General features: G+C 44.2%; 1 protein-coding gene across 1 annotated transcript; it reads right to left on the reverse strand.

The window, feature by feature from the left end:
• Nucleotides 1-7808: 7808 nt before the first annotated feature.
• Nucleotides 7809-8729, reverse strand: LOC149862192 (olfactory receptor 6F1-like). Its single transcript, XM_090053581.1, has one exon. The coding sequence runs from the start codon at nt 8727-8729 to the stop codon at nt 7809-7811; it is 921 nt and encodes a 306-aa protein (XP_089909707.1).
• Nucleotides 8730-20528: the final 11799 nt, after the last annotated feature.

Raw genomic sequence — 20528 nt, forward strand, 5'->3', positions numbered from 1 at the left:
TTAAATAGGTCTTCCCCACCTTGTCTTTACATCCTGAATGTGTATATAAACAGCAATTAGATTCTCTCCCCACACTTGTTTTGCTAAGTGGAGACAAGTCAAGCTCTTTTCATCTCTTTGAGTAGGTTTTACATTCCTCTGACCATATGTGTACCTGTTCTAGTTTGAATTGATCTTTCTTGAATCTAGACTACTATGGGCATGTATAGGTACCTTGCGCCACAGCTACTTGTCCCTGGGGAATCCGCGTACCATGCATGCTTTGATGCATGGCAAGTTGCCCCAAGTAGGGTAGGGGAGGCTGGGGACAGCACTGGACTTGCCCCAGCAGCTTTACCCGGGGAGCCTCCTGAGGCTGCAGCAGCAACTCTTCTGCCACATGGAGCCTGGCTGGCAGCTGGAACACGGCTCTGGGCACCCCGGCTCTGCTTTTGAGTGGTGCATGTTGCCTGTGTGTGCACTGCTCCACTTGTTTTTTCTCCATGGTTTTTTTTTTTTTAACCCTGGGTATCCAAGGATTCTGGAGAAAAAACGTGGAGCAACGCACACATGGGCAGTGTGTCATTGCAGTGTGGAGGACATCTAAATGTGAGGTATGTGGCACTGCAGATATATTTGAGGCACCACATACCACACAGCCATGCTCATCTGGACACAGCCTATGATTGCAAACAGATAAAATATTACCAGTGTCTTGCACAATGGCATCAATACTTCCTTATCTCTACTGAAAATACTTCACCTAATACCTTACTTAATTCTACTCTATCTCACATATCTTTACTGACTTTAATCCTAAGGATCTCTAATAAAGCCTTAGAATTAAATCTGCCTTTTTCCCAGCAATGAGCAAATGTTGCCTTTTCCTGTTAGACCTGATAGTTCTTCAAAAGAGCTGTATGAATCTTGACTTTTCTCTATTCTGCTGAACGATACGTCTTCAGTTTTTATGGAAGCTGTGTACTACACATAATAGACTTCTATCACAGTGCCTTTCTATATATATATACACACAGAGAGAGAGAGAGGGAGAGAGAGAGAGAGATGTATGTGTATATATATATATATATATATATATATATATATATGTTTGCTTGCATTTAAAAAATGAGTATCCATACATGAAATGGCATTTGAAGTGTTTGCAAAGACCCTCTTACAATTGCATATGTCCAGTTTCTTTTCAGCCAGTTGCTGCCTCAGATATTTCAATTTGAAGGAAAACTTTTTGTCAATTCATGCACTGACACTTAATTTTTTTTCCACCAAAAGATTCTTCTAGGTTTGCACCATGAATTAACTGCAGTAAGGATGAGAAGAGAACCTAGGCATGAGCACACTTTTGGTCTACCGCTTTTTCTCTAGACTTTAGGAGAAAAGAAAAAAGTAACCCCTTTATCACATTCTTGAATAAAAATTATACACTGGTAACATATCCTCAGCAGATGTAAATCAGTCATAACTCCACTTCATGTAATAGGGCCATAATCCCCAGTGAGTGTACCTCCATTGGTATCAAAGGGGACATTTCAGACAATGACCAGATTCCTGACAGTGGTAAAGCAGTTGAGCTCTACCTAAGTCATTGGGACTATGCTGGTTCACATTAGGTGAAGATTAAACCTAATATCTTTACTACTTTTTAATTAATGCTCACAGATGCATACAATGTATCAACTTATATATTCATTTTGAAATGCAGATTGTTTTAACATCAGTGGGAGTTTAGTCAATGGATACACAGGTCTCTAATCTGCTCTCATGTCCACAAAGTTTCCATCAAAATTAATTGTATTGACTAGCAAAATAAGCAAGGCTTTTCCAGGCTTGGTTTTTTTCCCTTTGTGTGGCACAAAAGTAATGAGATTCCAGTAAGACTGGGAAAACAAAAAGCATAGAAAAAACATACTCACTCTGGTAAGGTTTTCAACTGTCCTGGGAACATTGGATTTGAAATAAAACATAAAACCTGCACCTTTCTTTTGGTCAGAAAAAAAGGAGAGAACTTTCCTAGTTGCTTAAAATAAAACCTTCTGAAATGGGTTTTTAAAAGTCGTTTATACTGACGGCATCGTCCATGCGAGGTAACTGAAAGCATAGCCAATAAAATCGTCAGGAGAAAAAAAGGATCTATCTATCTATCTATCTATCTATCTATCTATTATGTTATTGGTTAGATTCTAGACTCCCTTGACTTTAACAAAACTAAATTATATTCTATTCTGTTTCAAAATTCCATCCCTACAATATACCAGTTTTCAAATGAGGCAGGGCTATTTCATCTGGTCTTACAGTGCCCTTGGGCTTTCATTTTCCTCAAGGGTTAGTGTCTTTTCCAATTATGGTGTCATCAAAACAATGGCACAAGAAGTAACCCAGGAGAGGCGGCTCATAGTAGAAATTAATTTGTACTCTCCTATAGATGCAGAGATTTACCAGATCCTGTATTTATGTTCTTGCATTTCTTCTTTATGTAGCAAGTATATACAGAGGGTTGAAATGTGGAAAGACATTGTGAACTGGACGCACATCTCCCTTAGATCTCTTTTAAAATTCTAACACAAAATGCCTACAATGAAATCATTCCATTGATTTTAGTGGGGTTTGGGTCATGCTCTAAATCCATGAGATCTTCTCCATTTTTGTATAGTGTTTCATTCAGATCCTCAAAATTCAGAAGTGCATGTAGCTCCGTTAGATGGACCTATGCTGATTCACACCAGCTCAGAATCTAACTCTAAAACAGGGTCCTGTCAAACCTCATATTTTGTAGTGATATGGTTTCCTGCTAAACTCTAGGCAAGCACTGCAACATAATAGTTGTGAATCCAAAATGGCTGTCTGGCTTGGGTTAATAATGCCTAAAGTCAGAAACAAAAAAGCAACTAAAGGAGGAATTATACTTCCCTTTGTACATCTAAGTGGAAGTTTCCTGTCTATCTGCATAGTTGTTTTTGACCCCTGCTTTATGCTTTAGGCACAGGGGAGCTCAGCCCCTAGTGTGGTCCTGTATGCTAGATTGGGCTTGCAGGACAAACCAGGACATCATGGGGCCAGCATTGGGCCAATCAGGGTGGCATGGAGCTGCTTGGGATGGTGTCATGCTTATTGAGGCAGTATGGGACCTTTGCAGGAGGTGCAGGGCAGTGTGGGGCTGGTTGCAATGGTGTGGTGCCTGATGCCAATGTGTGAGACCCAGTTGATGCAGGTCTTGATTCTGGCATGTGGGGTGTAACACGGCCAGGGACTAGCCCCATGTCACTTTGGTGCTAAATGTATGAGCACCACGGCTTTAGGCACATAAACCTGCATATTTACTGGCTACCTGTATACACATGCAAATTTTAGAAAAAAGACATATTACAAAGGAAGAGGTCCCTTCTGTGCTTTAGGCCCAATAGTTGAGTGGGTAGGGCCTTTGCCTAGGAGCCCAAAGAATCAGTTAGAATTAGGATCTCTCTGGTTTGTGAGGCAGATGTCAAAAGGGGTTCAGGTATCTAGGCTTAGTTAAAATAATGGAGTTAGGTGCCTTCATTTTGAATGGTCCAGTACCAAAACTCAAGGTCCTGGAATTGAATTTTTACATTATGTTAGGTGCTGGGGCTTCCTATGCAGTGTGTGATGAGAGTTAGCCTAGGAATACAAAATGGAACAGCAGGCTGAGTGTGGAAGGAAGCCACTCACAGCAAACGCAAAAGAAATGCTGAGGACAGGGATATCTCCAAATCCTGCCGCTCTTCATGGATTAGAGAAATGACTCCAGGTCCCAGGGAAGCTCATCTGTCCATTCAGGATTATGGACTGAACTCCATTCCTGGAGAAAGACATGAAAGCAGAAAGTGAACCTTTTCTTTTAAGACTCAGATGGAAGAGATGCCCCCTCCTCTTTATACAGTAGTCTAATAGTTAAATTGTTCCCAAGGGAGGGAGAGATGACCCATGTTCAGTTCCTTCCTTTACCTGAGGCATCTCTTTCCAAAAGTACTGTAACTATCACACTATAAACCATTCTGGGACTCGGGGAGGGGGGGGCGGGGTGTGTGTATGTGTGTGCGTGAAGGTTGGGAACTTTCTACACCTCCTCTTGAAGCTGGCCTACTTTATGGCAAAAGATTCAAGCTTAATCAGGACAGAGTGAGAATATTAGACACCCGGAGGCTGTAGCCAAATAGTTTAGACATTTATTTTTGGGCAGGTGGAGGCAGTCCTGGGTTCTGGTCCCTGTTCCAAGAGCCATTTCTGGCATAAACTTTAAACATTTCACATTAAGACACTAGATAACATTTGTAAATGGCCCGTCCCACTGAGTGCCAAAGCTACTAGGCTGGAGAGTCATGCTCACTCTTATATGCATTCACTTTCTCTAAATGCTCCAAGGAAACTCACTTCTAGGCAGTACTAAAATGAAAAAAAAAACAAACCAAAAAACAGTAGGAATACTAGAAGCAATGAATCATTTCACAACTAAGTATCTAGGTAAAATGAACATTTACATAAAAATAGCTTACAAACAGAGGACCAGATCCAAATATAAAATGAATCACATTAGCTCTGCTTTATGGCAGCCTTCGAAAATGTTCTAGAGGGAATTTATAATAAATAAGAATGAGGCTTATGCAAAACAGTTTCCAAGCTCTGGGTCAAATCTCACATTCCTTTTAAAGTTATATATGGGGGAAAATATATTTTATATTGACATATTTCAGTGTTCCACTTCAGATCCCTTAACTGCATGCACTATTCAATGACAATATCAACATGCCTGACTGTACATCTTTCTCAATACCTCAATTGCCTCTTTGTTCCTAAGGGTGGAAAATAAAGGGATAAATAGTCATGCTCCAATAGTGTTCAAGACTGTGAATATTTTGTTTGTGTACAGTGAGACCTGTTTAGTGGGCTGTACATGCAGAAAGATTGGGATGCTGGCATAGAAAGATCCTTGAGCAAGTTTGCAGAGATGAGACAACACTGGTAAGGATTGTGAACATGTTGGAGGAAGGCAACACAATTCAGAAGGATCTCAACACATTGGAAAGCTGGGATAAAGCTAATAGGGTGTAGTTCAGTGCAGAGAAGTGAAAGGTGCTGCACTTCAGGAAGAATCCTCAGAAACACAAATACAAGATGGGCGATAGCTGGCTGGATAGCAGCACTACAGGGACGGATCTGGGAGTCTTGGTAGATCGCCGACTCAATATGAGTTTGCAATGTGATGCAGCCACACAAAATGCAAATGCGGTTTTGGGATACATCAATAGAAGAGGGGATAAGATAGCAGTCTGCTTGAAGGGCTGCTGCTACCTTTTCTGTCTTGCTGCAGAGAATAGGACATGTACCACTGACTTGAAGTTGCAGTAAAGTAGGTTTAGATGAGAGATCAGGAAAAAAACCAATGCTTTGTCTCTGTTAGAACAGTGTGGCAGTGGAATAGGCTGCCTGGGGAAGTTGTGGACTCTCCTTCACTGGAGGTGTTCAAGAAGAGGTAGGATAGGCAGTGGCCAGGGGTAACATAGGTATAGATATAGGCCTATGTTTTACCATGGCGATTTCCCATGCTTATGGGCTTTACTTGTCCCCTCTCTCCTTTTTCTGATACAAGTGTCTATGTTTTTGAGCTTTCGTCAGAGGCATTGTGTATTGGTTGCAACTAAGACTGGGATGTGCCAATGCTCCCAATGGGATTAAAGCTGGAGCATCTAGAGGATCTTCCTGGCTAGAGAATCTTGCTTCTCCACTCATGTTCAGACCAGTCACCATATTTGGGGCCATGAAGGATTTTTTCCCTATGGTCAGATTGCTATGGACTCTAGTCTGCAGTTAGGGGAGCAGAGAGGGATGGCCCTCTACACAGGATCGCCTAAGTGTATATTAACACACTATTATACAACCTGCAGGTATCATATTTATGCCCACTTTACTGCACAGTAACAGTGTGTGTGTGAACTGACTTGGGACAAACTTTAGTCCCAAGTCAGTCCACGTAAAGCCTTAATGTATCTTACTGCCTCCACATGTAGACATTGACCTATTCCCTCTTATTGAGCAGTTAGGGTTACCATATGTCCAGGTTTTCTCAAACATGTCCTCTGTTTTGATCCCCTGTCTTCTGTCTGGGCAAGTTTTTTTAAAAATACAAGCAAATGTCTGAGCTTTTGCTCTACCTCTGCTGTTCCCTGGTACTTGTGGCTTGGCTGCTTGGGTGGGGGCAGGGGGAGGGTGAGTGGCTTTCAGGGAATTATGTGTTCTGCATGCAGGCCCTGGCAGCTGCTCGCAGATGACAGAGAGAGACTGTATGTGTGCGTACGTGCACATAAGCTGTGTGGGCAGCAGGGCTGGCAGGTGCAGGGGGCTGTGGGTCAGGAGTGAGGGGCACTGGTAAGGCCGGTGGGAGGGCAGGGGGCTGTGGGTTGTGAGTTAGGGGTATTGGCAGGGCTGGGGGGCAGGGTACACAGGGTCAGGAGTGAGAGGCAGCAGCTGTGCTGGTGGGGGCAGGCTGTGGCTTAGCAGTGAGGGGCAGAGGCAGGGTACTGCTCCCCCCCACCCCAAATCATATACCCTTTCTCCCTTTCCGACCCCACCCCCAATAGGGGTCCTCTTTTTTGATACTGGAAATGTGGTAACTCTATGTGCAGTAACTTACTGCATAGTAAATTTAAGCCACCGTAAATACACATGGAGACACACCCAGTCAGTAGCTGTGGCATTTGGTCAGCTTGAGTTTTGGTCTTGTAAGGCCAAAGCATGTCCACAAGGGGTGAGTTTACTTGCCCTGGCTATTCTTAAATATGCTTCATCTGCCTGACTATTTTGTAATTCCCATTCACTACACATCCAGGAATAGAATTCCATAATTTATGCCTTTCTGAACCAGTTAGTGTCAAGGTGTTACCCTGTCCGACCTTCTGCCTAGAATTTCTCTGGATACCTAAGTGCCAAAAATGCTCTTTAGATAACCACAAAATAGCCACTTGGCTAACCAAGAAAAAGTAAGATGTTACCCATGTGAAATCAAACAAAATGGATGCCTTAAACTTTAGTCAAGCTAAACTGTAAGTCATAAGATGACCGTGACAGTTAAGTGGGAAATTGCTGGCTCTACATGTTAGAGCAAAGACAGAAGGAAATGTTTGTTCTTTGTATTCCCAAGTGTTCTGCTTCACCCATATCTGCAGCCTTGAGATAGCAGAGAAGTATGTGTCTGTTGCTTCTGAGAAAACAGAAAGCACGTGTTTGATATCCTTGGCTGCTTGCTCAGGAAAATTGACTATGCAATCACGTCCTGCGTAAAGGCTGTTTGAAAGGATATAAAACTGGATGATTCTGCTTGAAGGGCGAGAGCTCTCTGGAGTGCTTGGTGAATCCATGTTGCTCTGAGTTCTTTCCTACAGCTGTAGCTCTGAATAAAAGCTTCTACTGACCTGACACTAAAGTCTACACGTGTTTTTCCACAACACCCATAGTGAATGCTATTTCTCAATTCCCTAACTGGAAAACGATAACTAACCTTCCCTACTTCAGATAGGGTGGTGGGACTAATGCCTTTTTATACTTGTAAGGTGTTTAAATATAACACTGGTAGGGTTTACACTTTTAGTTATATAGATGGTGTAGTACCCCAACTGACAGTGTTAATCATGTTGTAAGTGTAAATGGTTTGGTTACCCTTAAAAATATTCTTTCCCTTTAATTTTCCATCTCTAGTAGAAATAACCTGCAAAGAAGTTTGATATGACTTACAGTCCTTTTGACTATATTTCTATTATGCCCATGCTATTTGAAAGTCATATTCTATTGAATATTCATATTCATATTCTATTGAATGCCTTCCTCAAGGCTCGCTTCACTTCTCTGTTCCTCAGAGTGTAAATGAAAGGGTTTAGCAGTGGAGTTATTATAGTATTAAAACTGTTGACAAGTTTGTTCATGTCCAATGAATTTGATGCAGAAGGCTTAACATACAGAAAAATGGTGGAACCAAACCATATAGTCACAACAATGAGATGGGCAGAGCAAGTGGAGAATGCCTTTCGCTGGCCTTGGGCTGAGCGAATTTTCAAAATGGTGGAGATTATGTAGATGTAGGAGATCAAAGTAACAGCACATGAGATCACGACAACAATAATTGATGCAGAGAATTCTGCTGACTCAACAAGACTAGTGTCAGTGCAGGACAGAGCTATCAAGGAATCTATGTCACACATAAAGTGATTGATGATATTAGGGCCACAGAAAGACAGGTTAGATACTAAAAATGCCATCACAGAGATACCCAGAAAGCCACCCAGCCAGGAGCCAAAGGCCAGCTGAGTACAGAAGGTGTTGCTCATAACGGAGAAATAGTGCAGGGGGTAGCAGATAGCCAGGTAGCGGTCATAGGCCATAACAGCCAGCAGAAAACACTCTGTGGAGCCCAGGGAGAAAACAAGGAAAAATTGCAAAATGCAAACAGTGAAAGAGATGGTTTGGCTTTTCTCCAGCAGGACACCCACGGCTTTGGGGATACAGGCTGTGGTGTACCAGATCTCCAGGAAGGATAGATTGCAGAGGAAATAGTACATGGGGGTGTGGAGATGTGCTGTGGTCCACACCAAAGCTATGATAGACACATTCCCTATGACTGTCAGAACATACATCATAGAAAACACCACGCTGAGGGAGAAGCGGAAGTCCCACGTGCCAGGGAATCCCAGGAGGATAAACTCTTGCACACTGGTGTGGTTCTCCATGCCTACCCCATCCATTGGTTTCACCTGTGAAAACATGAGAGATCATAAGACATTTAAACATTTAGAACAGACTTCCGGATGGCATATCCCCCTCCAACATTCATGTATAGGTTCTGTCCAAATGTTGTCACCCTGTCAAGCTTAAATCACTGAGGCAGAGGGAAGTCAATGGCCAACAGCACACTAAGTATTCATATAGTGAGGGTTATACTTCCTCCTCCTTCCTGCTTTTCTTGTGACTCAGTGGGCTTATCTACATGAGATGCTTTACTACAGTTTAGAACAAATTACTGCACAGTGTGCATCATCATCTACATGTGTGCACATGCTTCCTGCACAGTAATTTCCTCCAATCATGAATGAATTTGTTACCTGTCAATACAAGTAGCAAATTTACATGAGATTGTTTAGTGCACTATATGGCATGTGGAGATGGCTGACCAGCAGCAGTCTTACTTCTGGTCAGCGGGGCTGTAGGGGGTGGGAGATTGCTCCCCAACCCTGGGAGGTTCCTGCTGATGGAGCAGCAGAGCCCGGATTGGGAGAGTATCCCTATGCCCCAGCAGCAGGGAGTTCCCAGTGCCTGCTTTCCAATCACAGTCATAGAGTGAAGGCTGCGAGATTGTTCTGAGCTACACCTCTGCTATCGTGATGGGGGGAGTGGGGGCTGGGAACAGGCTGTTCCTAGCAAAACTCTGTGATCATGGAGCTGAGCAGGGAACAGGTTCCCCAGCCCCCTCCTCATGATTGCAGAGCAGGGTCTAGTAACTGTCTCGGTTGGGGAAGGTCCCAGCCCCATGCCCCTATCAGACAATTGAGGCACAGGGCTTGGAAAGAGCTGAGGGGAACGGCAGGTACTAACCTCCTACCCCACTCCACTAGGAGCAGCTGGCAGTGAGCAAAGTTTCAGAGGGAAGGAAAAATATTATTCAATAATTGCATAATAATATTTTTAAATGATTTAATTTTGCAAATAACATTGAGTTATGGATGCCAATTTATAAGTCTCCTGGCTTGGGTATGGATCACTTGGTTCTGAATCTCCTGTCTCCAAGGTTTTGGCTTCACAAAGGATAGTCAGGAAGCCCTGAGAGCTACAACTTGAGTCTGAAATTCCACAGATCTTCCAGGCTCCTTGGAAAAGAGCAGAGAATTAAGGTTCTGGGAGGAATAAGGCTCTCAATGTGTCTGGGTTTCTGGTTGGGTAAGAGGAACTTCAGTAGCCCAAATGTTCTCATTTCTGGATATCCCACATAGCAGCCTGGACCCTGGATGGTCTGGTGTTATTAGTCTGCCTGGAGATTCCATACTCAAGTACTGGATCTTACAATCCCAGGATCCACTACAACTCATGAGGTAGACGAAATAAACCAAAAAAGGCTTTTACATTTTTAATATGTTCCCTGAAACAAACTCGAATATTTTCCATTAAGAAATCTGCATTTCCCAGGAAAACTTGGTTTGTCAAAAGATTCCTAAGACACTTCATTTAGAAATGCAAGTCCTCCTGAAATCCAATATTACTTCAAAGTCACTGTCATTTAATAGTGCTCGACAATCCCAACCCAAATTCTAGGGTGCAGGTTATCACCGTGTTGATCTAAGGGCATCTAAGGCAGATGAGTTTCTTTGGGTAAATCTGGTATCTTTTATTAGACAAACCCAAATAGTTGTAAAAATTCTTCTTAGAAAGCTTTTGGCCCACAAACACCCTTTGTCAGGCTAAGGAAGTATCTTTAGATGGTATAAGAAAGAACAGTCAGTTAAAATGTAAATTGAGGTGGTCAGTAGGTGAGAGACAGGTGCCCATTTACAGTGTCCCCCCCCCGGTGTCTCACCTACTAACCAGCTCAATTTATATCTTTACTGACTGTCTTTCTTGCAAATGTATTGGCCTCTGCCTGCTTTACCACTCATCCAGAAAGAGCACAGACCATCTGCAGATACTTCCTCAGCCTGACAATCTGTGTTTGTGCCCAAAACCTTGCTAAGAAGTACTTTTCCAAGTATTCAAGCCCAAATTCTAATAATTTGTATTCTGGTAATATGCTAAGCCACCACATTATTAAGACATTTTAAGAAAACATTATTTTCCCCATTTTACAGGTGAGGAACTAAGGTGGACTCATTAATACTTTTTGCTAAAGCAATATGATATATGGACAGAATGCAAGGTATCAGATTGCAGCTGTGAATGTAGAAATGCTAAACGTGCTGAATTGAAAACCATTTTGATTTTTTTGAGAATTCTCTCCCTCCAATTTAAAAATGTTAACACAAAGGGAAATATTTTCAGTTGATCCAAAAATAATTACCAAAAAAATCCAGATGGGATTTGTTACTTACACACTTCACAATCCCTCCTCCCCCCCGGTATTCCTTTTGACTTTATATTAAAGAGAAGCAATATAGCTATTCTGTCAGCATACATTGAGTAGTCTGAGGTAGGGCAAAGTTTTAGACTCATGGAAGGATTTTGAGTGAGTATCACCTGAAGGATGCTTATTTATTAATACAGGTGACCCTCGCCATTCACAGGGGATACGTTCTCGTAAGCCCTGTGAATAGCGAAATCCGCGAACAAGGCACTGTGTTATGAACGCAGTGCCCCCAGCAGCTGGGTGCGGACTCATGGCTCCAGTGGTGATGGTGGGAGTGTGGCGGTAGCAGGAGCCTGATGGCAGCAAGCACAAAGCTCCCAAGGAGCTCCTGTAAGTGTGTAAATTGTGTTTAAATTGTGTTTTAAATGCAGGTTCTGCATTCACGAATATTTGAAACCGCAAATGCCGAACTTGTGAATAGCGAGGGTTTCCTGTACACTAAACTCTGAATCAATTGTAAGCTGCATTTAGGTAGTGGATCATGCTACCAGTCTTGTCAATGGACTGTGTCAGTACACATTTCCTGTACTTGCCATCATTACTTTTCTCTCCAAAGCAGACACAATGCTTTTGGTTGTTACTAAATAGTTTCATAGTTTCATAAAGCATCTTCATAAAGATGCGTCATAAAGCTTTTTTCCCAGCAGCATGCAACAATACTAGCACACCCGGTTTGCAAGCATATTAATGTTACTTTACACACTTCTAGAATGTTAAAAAAGGCCTGGGAACATGCGGGAGGGATGTAATTTTCCTTCATAGTATAATAGAGAACCTCACATTTCCAAGTCAAAATACAGTAGCAAATTATGCCCTCCATCAGCAAGCAACACTTCCCATTAGCATCCAACCTTCTTATCTGTACGCACCTCATTAATGAAATGGAGCTCAGATTGGTTGCAGGAGGAAGGTTGTTTTATATTTGTCTTGTTGAAGAGCGCTTGAGATTTTAAGCCCTAGAGAATATCACAGACTTCCTTGGAACATGCAGGATGGTCACACAGTTAGGATTTACTCCTTCCTTTGCTATGCATTTCAATGTTTAAATCAGTCTCTCTCTGCCTTGGTTTCCCCATTTACAGCTTGACTTTTCCAACTCACTGGAAACAAGCAAAATGCTGTAGAAAAACAATCATGAATTGCGGGACAGTGAATGTTACTGGTCCTATATAAGTATTTTTGATCCCCATCTTGTAGTACCAAATCTGTTCACTATTTACCCATATGAAGACTGGCAGGGGGTTTTCCCTTTGTTTCTTCTTACCTCTCAGGAGGCCTGACTGGAGTGCTTCCATGTTTTAAAACCAATTCTTGCCCGCCACATCTGGATCTTATTTGAAGTTATCAGTCTGGAGGTGTTACGAATGCAAAATGATCCCGGCAATATAGATGGAACCTTTTTCTTGTTGATTGATGTCTCGCTTCCCGCTCTTCTAGACAAACCCCCAGACACTTTACCACTAAAAAGAATCTACTTGTTCCTCTCCTCTTGCCAGGGCCAGCTCCCAGGACCTTTCCGCCCTAGTCTTCATTCCCCGGCTCTTTCTCTCTGTGCCCGCTGTTTTTTTCTTTTCTCCCAGCACGCCATGCCCCAGCTGTGCCTCCACCTCATCCCAGCTTCAAAGAGCAGCTGCTGCAGAAGCACGGCTCGCCCGGAGTAGTCCTGCTCCCTGTTCCCCTGATCTCTTTTCCCTCTCCACAAACACAAATAGCACCACTGTGGAAGCCCTACCATTTCAAAACAGATGTAAGCTTTGGGACTGAACTCAGAACTTTCTTCCATGTCCCAGGAAGCCCAGCAGATGATCATCTAAATGCAGATGCTGTCGTATTCAACATGCTCCCTTTGAAGACATATGAAAAACTGAGAGCAGTAAAATTTGAGTGCATAAATAAGAATACTGGAAAAGCGCTGCAGGATTATGGACAAAATGATGTCCTTACAGGGCCTTATCCAAAGTCAACTGAAGTCAAGAAAGGGAGGCCACAGATTTTACTACCTACAGATCGGACTTTCAAATAATGTCTTAAGGCCCGATTTTAAATACATTTATGGGGAAAATATAAATCTCAGAATTTGCAGATGGATTTAAATACGTTAAGTATATCCTTTTTTCCCCCTGATAATCCACGTGTTCCTTTTCTGAATGCTGAAATGGCATTTTGCATACTCTGTTCAGCACTGGTGAGGCATCACTTGGAGTATGGGTCTAGTTTTGGGCCCCACAATTCAAGAAGGATGTGGACAGTGTGGAAAGATTGCAGTGCAGAGCAACTGAAATGATTCAAGACTTACAAGGAAAGAGTGAAAGAACTACTTTGGAGAAGAAAGACTGATGAATGATTTGATAATAGTCTCCAAATACCTTAGGGGAGATCGCACAGGTGACGGAGATAGGCTTTTCTCTGTGGTCATTGGAAACAGGTCAAGAAGTGGACTCAAGTTGCAGCAGAGGAAATTTAGTTGTAAATTAGGAGGAACTTTGTGACTATGAGGATGGTCAAGAATTGGAAGAAACTTTTCCATCCTTGGAAATTTTCAAGAGCAGGTTGGACAGACACCTGGCTAAGCTGGTTTAGTCAGGGATGATCTTCCCTGCCATCTCTCCATGGTGTCATCCTTGATATATATAGAGAGAGTCATCATATCCCCTCTTAACCATTATTTTCCTTGACCATTTTCTTTGATCATGTAAGCCGAGCTCTTCCAGTCCTCCAATCCCCTGTCTCTCCTAGTAGCATTTCTTTGTCTCTCTTCCAGAATGAGTTGATCTACATTGAACAAGGGTAACCAAATGTGTAGTACCAGGGCCTTGCATAGTGGCTGTAAGTCTTCACTCTCCCTTCTGTGAAATACTTCACTTGATACACCCTAGGTATACATTTACCTTTTCTAAACCACATCATACAGTTGACTCATAGAAACACTCACAATACATAGAGATTCTCAGAAACACAGTTTTATTTCATGACCATCAGTTAAATTACGGCAAAATTTTCCGAGGTATTTAAGTGCCTCATCAGGTTTGATCCTATAGGCTTCTAATGGGACTGAGAAAGTATGTATGTACCTAAGATTGGCCAGCTGCCATCAGGCTGTGGCTGCACAGTTGGCCATTGTGAGGCACTGCTGCTATGTGGGCTCCCACCCTGGCATCTGGGCATCTATTGTCTGGAAGATGTGCTCAATGTGGTAGCCTGCTTTGAACTGTCAAATCGTGTCTTCCTGACCCCATATTGTCAGGAGATCAGCCGCAATTTTTGTCCTGTAGCTGGGCCCCTGGTGAGAGGCTTGGGTCCCACAACTTGGCTCTGGCAGGAATCCTGGTGTTCCCTCTTTTGAAATGGCAAACCGTTTGATAAAAAAAAGTCTCAAATTCACTCTTTAACATACCCAAAAATCTGTGTTCTTCCACAATTAAAATAAACTGTATATATCTATATTAGGGCTGTGCAAAGCTTCAGATCATGATTCAGATTCAGATGATTTGGAGGCCAAATCTATGAATCAAACTTGAATCGCTAGAATCTTTAGGCTTTCCAAATCGATTTGGAGCTTCCAAAAAGATTTGGAGATTTGGCCATAGGGTATAATGTGGAATCAATTAAATATCTATTACTTTGTTGTCTTTTTGCTGATTCAGATGAAACTTGCTGGGATGGTAGCCTCTGCTGAGAGCATGAAGTGTGCCAAGATTCAAGGAGATAGGTGCAGAGGTTCGAGGGGAACGGTACCTCAAAATTCTGAAAGCAAAACTCATGTCGTGTGCGTGTGTTAAGCTACAGTGGGGTGAAAACTGCAGGGATGGTAGTGCTTGCTGAGGCCACCAAGTCTGCCAAGTTTATATATGATTGATTGATCAGTTGAGCAAGGTTTTATTGCTATATTTACAATTTTAAAGCAATTTGGAAACTTACCAGTGCCACTATCATAATAATAAACATTTTTAAATATCTATACACTTTGGCATTTGCTTTTAGTTTTTTTAACTTAGACAAATCAGAGTTTTCTCTGCCCTCTTCACTCACTGGCATGTAGAGCACTGAGCAGCACTGATATGCCAGGGATCTGCCCCTGCCCTGGCCCCTCACTCTCAATCCACAGCCCCACCAGTGCCCCTTGCTCCTGACCTGCAGCCCCTGCCTGCCCCCACTAGCTCCCTTCCAGCAGTAGTGCCAGGACATGCATCCACCTGCATTGGTTGCACCCACTGGTTTGTGGCTCTGAGCAGTGCCAGCCCTTGCTCTTCTGCTCCCTGAGCCTGTGACCAGGCCCCAGCGATCTCCATGCTGTTCCTGGGAAGCCCTTGACTGGGGCTCAGGGACTGGGCTGTTCAAGGCCCTTTGCTTCCAGGCTAGTCTACAGGCTGCTCTAGTGGAGGAGGGAGGTCTAAGCCTGGCTCTGGAGGCCTCTCCTACCCAAAGCACTCCCCAACCTTGACTCCCATCTCTCTCTCACACATGCTTCTGCTGCCACCTCTACCCATGTCCCCAGCCCATCAAACCCCCAGGGGGTTCCTGGGACCAGGACCACACCCCAGTCTATGGCGCATGTCCCAGCACCAGGGTGGATACAGGGCAGGGCTGCAATGTGGCAGTTGCCCCTGCATTGCAGATCCTATCCCAAGTGGCTGGCTGGACACACAGGGTATGAGATTTGGGGGTGGGGAATGTGGGGTTTGGGGAAGAAGAGAGGTGGGGGAGTGGGGTTAGTGGGGTGGGGTTGGGGGAGTTTACAGGTGGGTGTAGGGTTTGTGGGGGTGAGGTTGCAGTGGGTATGGAGTTGTGTATTTGGGAGAAGGTTTTGTGGGGGGTTTGGGGGTGTGGGGTTTCTGGGTGAATTGTCGGGGGGGTTGTGGGTGGGTGGGGAGGCTGCTCAGGAGTTGTGTGTCCCCTGCCCCCCTCCAGGGCACACAGCACAGGTCCTGTCTCCAAGGGTGCTTGTGGTGCTTGTCCACATTACACCTCTCCTGTTACCATTTTTCCTGTGTCCACATGACAAAAATTGCCTCTATGTATCCACGTTGTCAGCTGATTTTATTGTTTTAGATGTTTTTTCATTGTGCTAATTTAAAACAGCTCTGACATGTTTTATTTTTAGTTCATGAATTTCCTCCATGAGGGTTTTTTTAATTGTTTTAAATTTTCAACATGGATCTGACTTATGCCCAAAAACATGATTTTCCCTGCTTTGCAACATTACATCACCGGGTGCCACTTGGGTTCACTCAGTAATCCACGGAAATCCATTGAATCTTTATTGTAATACTTCAACAAGACTCCAGGAACTAATCTTGCAATTTTTTATTGGCCACTTAGTTCAAGGTGCAGATTAATGAAAAATACAACTTTTTTGAATTCCAAAAAAAATGTTCCCTATGTTTGCATGTACTTCATGGCAAAGATCAAATTGTTACGGGTCAGGGAATTCAAGACTCAGGCTAATTAAAATTACTTTTTGCTGGACTGGGTTTTTGGTTTGGCATAGCTGCGGCAGGCAGGGCAGGAGTAATGGGGATTGGCAGGGCTGGGAGGGTAGGGGTAACCTGGTTGGTAAATATAACCTAGGTGGCACTCAGATGAGGTACCCCATCTCCAATTGAAGGGATTTTGCAGGTGTTATTATGCTATGGGAAAGGTAGCTGCTTACGGGGGAGCAGCTCTTCTCCTATCCCCTGTAGAGCAGAGCCAACACCAGCTGGAAAATAACCATATATTTGTTTCAGGGTGGAATATAGCACATAATTGGGAGGCAAGGGGACCCTGGGAGATAATGGTACTCCCCCTCCCCGGGCACCCAGAAGAGTCGGGGGAAGCAGGGGAGAGTCAAAGGGATTTTAGGTGAACATACACATATAACAAAGACAAATCAACAACAGACTTGAGTCACAGGGTTCACACAATGTAAGATGCAGATCCCACAAAAATTGAGGCACAGGATTAGGTACCCCAGTGAGACCCACTAGGGATTCTTTTTTGCAAGAAACTCAACCTGGTGCCCTGGCTGGGGATCAAACCCAGGTCTGCCACATGGCAGACAGAAGGTAGGCTACTGAGCTATCAGCACCTGGGCTACTAACTCCAGCTCCAGGGTCTAGTGCCTCTGGGATCCTCCATGTGCTGCCTGCACATTGAGTTACCCAGCTTCATGCCAGAGCGGGGCTGGAAAGAACCCAAGCTGCCACCAGGGCTTTAATCCCTTTAGGACCCACTGTACACCACTCCTGAGAGGGTAGAGGGCTCCAAATCAGGAGTGAAGGGCCCTGGCAGTATATGCTGAGGGCTGTGCTAAACTGTTATATGTGGCCATTGCATCCAGCTCTGGGGTGTATCTCAGTTCCCCCCGCCCCCCCCCCCACTGTTATATGCAGCTGTTACACCCCAGAGCTGGGTTCATCTTTGTCATTCCCATACACTGTTATATGTGGCTATTACACTCCAGAGTTAGGGCTACCCCATGGCATGTCTCTGTGGCACTGGGGGGCTCTCTTGGACACCCCTGACCACATGGGCTGGACCAGATTAAATTTCCAGCTGCAGTCCCAGCCCAAAAAACATCCAAGTTCAAGGAAAACCAGAAAACTAGAAAAACCCGAGGCATGGTGTGGGATGGCCCAAGAAAGATTTCCACCTCTAATCCCAGCCCAAAATAAATTCCTTATTTGATCCCATATACTTAGTACAGTGGGCATGGGGGACTGTCAGTTGGCAGCCTGGCACGCACAAACTGCGCTTTGGGCTTGCCAAGACTCTGGCCAGAGATGTCCAAGAGAGTCCTTCGGTGGCACACAGGCAAGGTGTCAGATGGCCCAGGAAGGATTTCAATCTGTAATCTCAGCCCAAAAGCCAGTTCCTTATTAGAGCCCATATATTTAGTACAGCAGGCATGGGGAGGCTGTCAGTTGGCAGCCTCGCATGAACAAATTGGGCTTTGGGCCAGCCAAGTCAGAGACCTCCAGGAGAGTTCTCCAGTGCCACAGAAGCATGGCATGGGGTGGCCCAAGTGTAGCAAAACCCCCAAGGTTTTTCTTTTTGTTTTAAATTTTACTTAAAACTATATTCCTTCCCCTTCCCCAGCTGTTTCTGACTTTCTTTCTGGCCTCTCTATTCCTTATAAATAGTTATAAGTAGCCATAGATAAGCTAGATAAGTTCTTGTATTCTATTATTGTAACAAGCCCCTTTTTAAATTGTAAATAGTGTTCTGTTGTTTTCGTATTGGTCTTTACTGTTTTATATTGTATTCCTATTATGTTTGTATTGATCGTTACTGTTTTATATTGATATTTTATGATTTAGGCCTATTTCTGTAAGTTAGCCAAAGTAATGTCAAGTCCCCATCTTGTCTTGTCAAGTTTCCATTTTGTGCCCCCTGCCTCGGCATACCCTATTGTAATTGTGTTGCAGCTGTGACTCATACCTACCCCTCCCATGTAAACTGGTTCCTGGATGAATAAGAGTGAATGAGAGTGCTTGAGACATAATGGTAGCAGGCCTAAAAATAGTTCCAACTGAATGACCAGACCATCAATCTAACCACCCTACTACTGCCTTGCATTGACTCTCCCTGAAACCACAGACCTACTCCCAGGACCAGAGACAAAACCCAATATTTGAAAGATAAAGACCCTCCAAGAAACCAGCAACATGGAAACAAAGAACAGAATAGAAACCAGCAACTCCACCGTTGTATCCCATGGGACAATGGGCACACCTGGAACTGTATGACTTCATCTGAGCAGGACTGGCCTTTGCCAGGACACGTCCTCCCCATTGGAGTCACAGGTAGCCCACCCCTATAAAGGGGGTGGTAGAGTGTGACTTCCTTGGGACGCCCTCTCCATCTGAGCCAGCACTATGCCATACCACCTTTCCACCCAGAGGCCCTGCTGGCGACTCCCTCTGGACAACACCTTACTGGAGAAGACCCCGACTGGCCACCGAGGATCAACGCACAGCCTGGGATAGGTAGCTATCACTCATATCTTTCCTCCAAGCCAGGGACATGAGGTCTATTTCTATCCACCGTGACTTCAATTCCTCTACTAAGCCTTTTTCCTCCTGCTACCATTGTGGGAATGTGTGTGGGAGTTTGTGTGTGAGTGTGTGGGAACCAATAACTTCATGGTCTGTATATTGTGTTGCCTGTTTAATAAAACTGATATTTTTGGACCCTGAGCTGGTCTTTGTCTTGCCGCAGGCTCCTCACTTAATCCCCGCTCTCTTTGCCCCCTCTGTCCCTCTGCTCCCCATCCTGGCTCTCTGCCACCTTTGACCCTTGTCTCAGCTCTCCCTCTGTGTCCCAACTTCTCTACCAGCTTCCTGCTCCCCCGGCTCACCGCTGCTCCATTACCTCCACCTCTCCTGACTTCCCAGCTCTGCTCAATCACTTCCACCTCCTGGCTTTCAGCTTTCTTTCCCCGGCTCTTATCTGCCACCACCTCCCGGCTCTCTACCCTAGCTTTCCCCGCCACCTCTCCGGCTTCTCTGCCAGCTCTCCCCCCCGCAGCTTCCTACCTCCCCCTCTGCTGCCTCTGCGCTCCCGTCTCCACTGCATCCTAAGCCTAGAGCTCCAAGTGCCCCCTAGTCGCCAAGCACCCCAATTATCCCCAAGTGCCCCCAGTGTTAATACACACAGCCATGAATTATGTGCTTGTGTGTGTGTATATGTGTATGTGTGTGGACCCATAGTGTCGTATGTGCAGTTTGTGTGTGTGTATAATTTTGTGTCATGCCCTCCTGCCTAACAGCATGATATTGAGATCCCGAGAGTTGATCTGACATGTGTCAAGTAAACACAAGAAAGATTTCCACTTCTAATCCCAGCCAAAAAGAAATTCCTTATTCGAGCCCATATACTTAGTACAGTGGGCATAGGAGTGCTGTCAGTCAGCAGCCTGGCATGCACAAACCATGCTTTGGGCCAGACACAACTGTGGTCAGGGTTCTTTGGGACAGTCCCCCAGCGGCATGGATGGGAAGTTGGGGGTGTGGCAGCTGAAAAGTATGTCTGTGTGATAAAAGTGCTTGCTGAAGGCTCTATGAAGATTAGATCAAGTGTTTTTCTGTATTTGTTTCAATATTAAGCTATAAGTTGTTGCTAAAAGCCTAATTATAGTTTAAGATGTAGTGAGGCCTTGTATAAAGTAAGGCCTAGTAAATTTAGCAAAGCCTAGAAGTAGTAAGGCCCTGTGGCACAGTTAAAATTACCTTATCAAAGGAATGCAAGGCTTGTATTGCTATTGGTCAGTCTATGGACAGTTGAAGAAAAAGGAATCTAAGTGGTCAAACATTATCAGTGTCCTTCAGAAGCTATAAATTAGATTAAATATTTGGAAATCATTCGGAAGGAAGATGCATCTCTATGAAAAGAATTAGTTAGCTGTCACCTGGATCAGCGGGCCTGTGGACCTCGAGGA

This window comes from Crocodylus siamensis, chromosome 6, assembly GCF_052110815.1.
Source record: "Crocodylus siamensis isolate JL-2025a chromosome 6, ASM5211081v1, whole genome shotgun sequence".
Taxonomy (NCBI): Eukaryota; Metazoa; Chordata; order Crocodylia; family Crocodylidae; genus Crocodylus; species Crocodylus siamensis.

Coding starts and splice junctions, on each gene's coding strand:
- LOC149862192 (XM_090053581.1), bottom strand. CDS start 8,729: ATGGAGAACCACACCAGTGTGCAAGAGTTTATCCTCCTGGGATTCCCT.